Source organism: Aotus nancymaae, unplaced genomic scaffold (genome assembly GCF_030222135.1).
Source record: "Aotus nancymaae isolate 86718 unplaced genomic scaffold, 86718_ANA_hifiasm-v0.15.2.pri h1tg000036l, whole genome shotgun sequence".
Classification (NCBI taxonomy): domain Eukaryota; kingdom Metazoa; phylum Chordata; class Mammalia; order Primates; family Aotidae; genus Aotus; species Aotus nancymaae.
Genome location: NW_026988450.1, coordinates 58,806,744 through 58,810,583, shown reverse-complemented (window position 1 = coordinate 58,810,583; position 3,840 = coordinate 58,806,744). Strand labels below are relative to the sequence as shown.

Sequence of the window (3,840 nt, the reverse complement as noted above, 5' to 3'; positions counted from 1 at the left end):
CATAATCACTCCATACATACGAGATTCTTATCTAGCTATTTTCACTAAGTTTATAGTGTAAGTTAGGGTTTTCTTGACATTTTTTAAGCCAGACCACTTTCTAAAATTGTAAAGCCATCCTTTGCTGGCATTAACTTCTCCAGCTTTAGACCCTTCTTTTTCCTTCTGCTTTAAGTTGTCATATAATGACCTTACTATGTCTTGAATTAAAGTTGATAACTATGTCTTTCTTATAACAATCCTGCATCCACATAAAAGCTGCATTTTCCATACCAGATAAAAAGTATTTCATGAAAAGTACAAGGTTTATAAATTTTATCTTTTTTCTAAAGTTGGCTTTATGGTGAATTTATTTTTCTCGAAGTAGTGGGCAATCTTAGCTGCAGATCTTAATCTATGGTACGTATCAAGCAATTTAACTTTTTTATATAATGTCATGACTTTTCTCTGTTTCTTGGGAGCACTTCCAGCATCACTAGTTGCATTTTGTATGAGTCTCATGGTGTTATTCAAGGTTTATGGTATCACATTAACATGGTGAAAATATGTGAGAACCTCAAGAGATCACTTTTTATTGAAATACACAATTTACTGGAGAGACAAACTGCTCAGGAGGAGATGATTAGCATCAGGAAGTGTTTCAAGTACATATTTCTCATAACACATGAGCTCACTGTAACAGCAATAGGAGGTGGCTACAAAATTATTATAGTAGTACATTAGGTAGTATGGTTAGTTTTATGCTGTTATGATTTAATACTATATTTTTTCATGTATAGTCTGTGTGTATTTTTAATAAATTTTAACTTTTTATAATAAATTTTTGTATATTTTATGGTAGTAAGTGATAAAATAGTATCTCTCTCTCTCTCTCTCTCTCTATATATATATATATACATATATATATATAAACTCAGGACATGCCTAATATTTTTATTAATTTTTTTTGATATGTGGTTTATCTCCCAGTGTTTTAAATTGTCACAGATCTCCAAAAATATTTACAATATATTTACTGAAAAAAATCCATGTATAAATGAACCCCCTGAGTTTAAATGACTATTGTTCAAAGATCGGCTGTAATCATCTCACTATGATTACAGATTTGTTTATTTCACCTTGTAACTATATCAGATTTTTATTTTTATTTTGTCATGTTTTTGGTACACACAAGTTTAGGATTGTTGTATTTTGTTGAAAAGTTGTTCCTTTTTTAATTGTGACTCTCTTTATCTTAAATGATGTTTATTGTCCTAATGTCTATTTCTTCTTACACTTATATAAACTTTATTCAGTTTATTGTTTACCTGGCATTTATGTTTTATTCCTTTAAATCTTTATCTGTGCATATATTAAGCATGTCTCTTGCAAGTAGCATAAAACTTGATTTTTTTGTGTGTGTTTTTTTTGTTTGTTTTTTTTTGTGGCTGCTTAGAGTTTATTTTCCGCTTGGTGCCAGGCGCACAGTTCCGGGTGTCAGGAAAGCTGCTCAGGGCTGGGGCAAGCCGGGCGGTGGAGAGCCGGGCCCTCAGTCCTTTTTGGTGTCTGCTGTGTGGATGTGGAGGTCTGCTGGCTGCAGCCGCCTAGTCTACGAAGCGGCGGGGGGGACATGGGGGTTGTGGGGGCGGGAGGGGCTCTGGTGGCCTAGCGCCTCCGCAGGCCTGGAGCTGGTGGTCATCGCTCAGGTCAGGACCGCGGCCCAGCGCTGGCTGTGCTGGGCTGACCCCCGGGCTGCTTCCTCAGGGCGTCCTGAGCCAGGCCACAGGTGGTCACGCTGCGGGAGGCCTGGGGGGCTTCCGGGTGCTCTGCAGACTCCAGCACCGTGGCCATGAACGGGAGGGTGGACTTCCCGAAAAAGAAGCTGGCCCACCAGTGACCCGGGTCAGCCTTGGGGATACCCGGGGGGTGGGGAATGGCTTCCGCGGGGCACTCGGTACTACTGCAGGAGCTGTTGCTGGAAGTGGAACCCAGGCGGCGCCGGTAGTAGTCGTGGGTGGCCACGAGCGAGCCGCTGGAGGGGATGGCCGCCATGCTCTGGCTTGCGGGCTGGTGGGACCTGCGCAGGGTCGAGGGGCCCCTCGGGTCAGCGGGCCTCACTCGGGAAGGCGCTCCCCGATTTTATGTTTTATTGCAATTCAATCTGAAAATAATTCTATATTAATAAATTAATTGATACATTAAATTCTACATTAATTGATATTGTTTTCATTTTTTTCACCTTCTCTCATACTGGCTATATAGATTACTATGTTCTCCCCTTTTCCCTTTAGCTATTGTGAAAGTTATATTGTTATTGCTTTTATTCTAATATATTATATTTAGTTTTTAGCATGCATACTTAACAAAGTCTAGAACAAATTACTATATATTTTCTCAACAAACATAATAACAGGATTTAAGATATAATTTAGATATAATTCTTTAACTCAAATGACTACATTCTTATCTTTCAGTCATGTGTTTTAATTCTGTCTTGTTATTAAAAACTCAAGTATCATTAAAACAATTATTAGTTTTTAGAAATAGTTATTATTTTAAACTACCAGAATATCAACCGATTCCTTTCTTATTACTTTTTTTGAGGTTCAGTTTTCCTTCTCTAAGATGAAGTCTCACTCCGTTGCCCAGACTGGAGTGCAGTGGTCAGATCTTGGCTCACTGCAACCTCTGCATCTCAGGTTCAAATGATTCTTCTGCCTCAACCTCCTGAGTAGCTGGGATTACAGGAACCCTACACCATGCCCAGCTAATTTTTAAATTTTCAGTAGAGACAGGGTTTCACCAGGTTGGCCAGGCTGGTCTCGACCTCCTGACCTCAAGTGATTTACCCACCTCTGCCTTCCAAAGTGCTGGGATTACATGTGAAAGCCAGGGTGCCCAGAAGCTGAGGTCCAGTTTTCTTATTCATGAAAGAAGTATCTGTTTAGTCTTGGATAAAAAGATATTTCACCATCAATCTTAAATTTTATTTAGATGGTAAAGAACTATAATTTTGTAGCTACATTCTCTCAACTTTTTCAAGATATTATTTTACTATTATCTTTTTTCTATTATTTAAAATTTGCTGTTCATCTAATGACTCTTACTTTGTAGGTGGGATTCATCTCTTATGGATTTCAAGACTTTTCTGTTTTCTTTAAAGTGTTACAGTGTGTCAATGATCCTATCTTAAACTTTCTAATTTTATCCCTTTTCTTAAAATTTTAATTGACAAATAAATATTGCATATATTTGTTGTGTACAACATGTTTTAATTAGTTCAACCTTTATGGAAGAGAGTGTGGCGATTCCTCAAGGATCTAGAAATAGAAATTCCATTTGGCCCAGCAATCCCATTACTGGGTATATACCCAAAGGATTATAAATTGTTCTATTATAAAGATATATGCACACATAAGTTCATTGTGGCACTGTTTACAATAGCAAAGACCTGGAACCTAACCAAAATGCCCATCAATGATAGACTGGACAAAGAAAACGTGGCACATATACACCATGGAATACTATGCAGCCATAGAAAATGAGAGTTCATGTCCTTTGTAGAAACATGGATGAATCTAGAAACCATCATTCTCAGCAAACTGACACAAGAACAGAAAACCAAACACCACATTTTCACTCATAGGTGGGTGACAATGAGAACACTTGGGCACAGGGGAGAGGAAACAACACTCACTGGGGTAGTTGGTGGTTGGAGGGGAGGGGAGGAGAGGGACAGTGTGGGGCAGGGAGGTTGGAGAGGGATAACACTGGAGAAATGCCTGATGTAGGCAACAGGGGGGATGGAGACAGCAAACCACCATGGCAGGTATGTACCTATACAACAATCCTGCAGGATGC

The 3,840-nt window shown here is 38.9% G+C and overlaps 1 protein-coding gene across 2 annotated transcripts; it reads right to left on the bottom strand.

Annotated features, from left to right (window-relative positions):
• Window positions 1–1,625: 1,625 nt before the first annotated feature.
• Window positions 1,626–2,056, bottom strand: LOC135277977 (pancreatic progenitor cell differentiation and proliferation factor-like). Of its 2 annotated transcripts, XM_064384131.1 has the most exons (2): window positions 1,899–2,056; window positions 1,690–1,861 (listed from the first exon to the last, which is right to left on the bottom strand). In XM_064384131.1, exons 1-2 carry the CDS (start codon window positions 2,029–2,031, stop codon window positions 1,770–1,772), a joined length of 225 nt encoding a protein of 74 aa, XP_064240201.1. In that variant the 5' UTR covers window positions 2,032–2,056; the 3' UTR covers window positions 1,690–1,769. The 2 variants fall into 2 exon arrangements, with proteins under 2 accessions (XP_064240200.1, XP_064240201.1); XM_064384130.1 differs by having other exon boundaries at window positions 1,626–2,056.
• Window positions 2,057–3,840: the final 1,784 nt, after the last annotated feature.

What these genes read in the sequence shown, in the direction of transcription:
- LOC135277977 (XM_064384130.1), bottom strand. Translation starts at nt 2,031, where the DNA reads ATGGCGGCCATCCCCTCCAGCGGCTCGCTCGTGGCCACCCACGACTAC.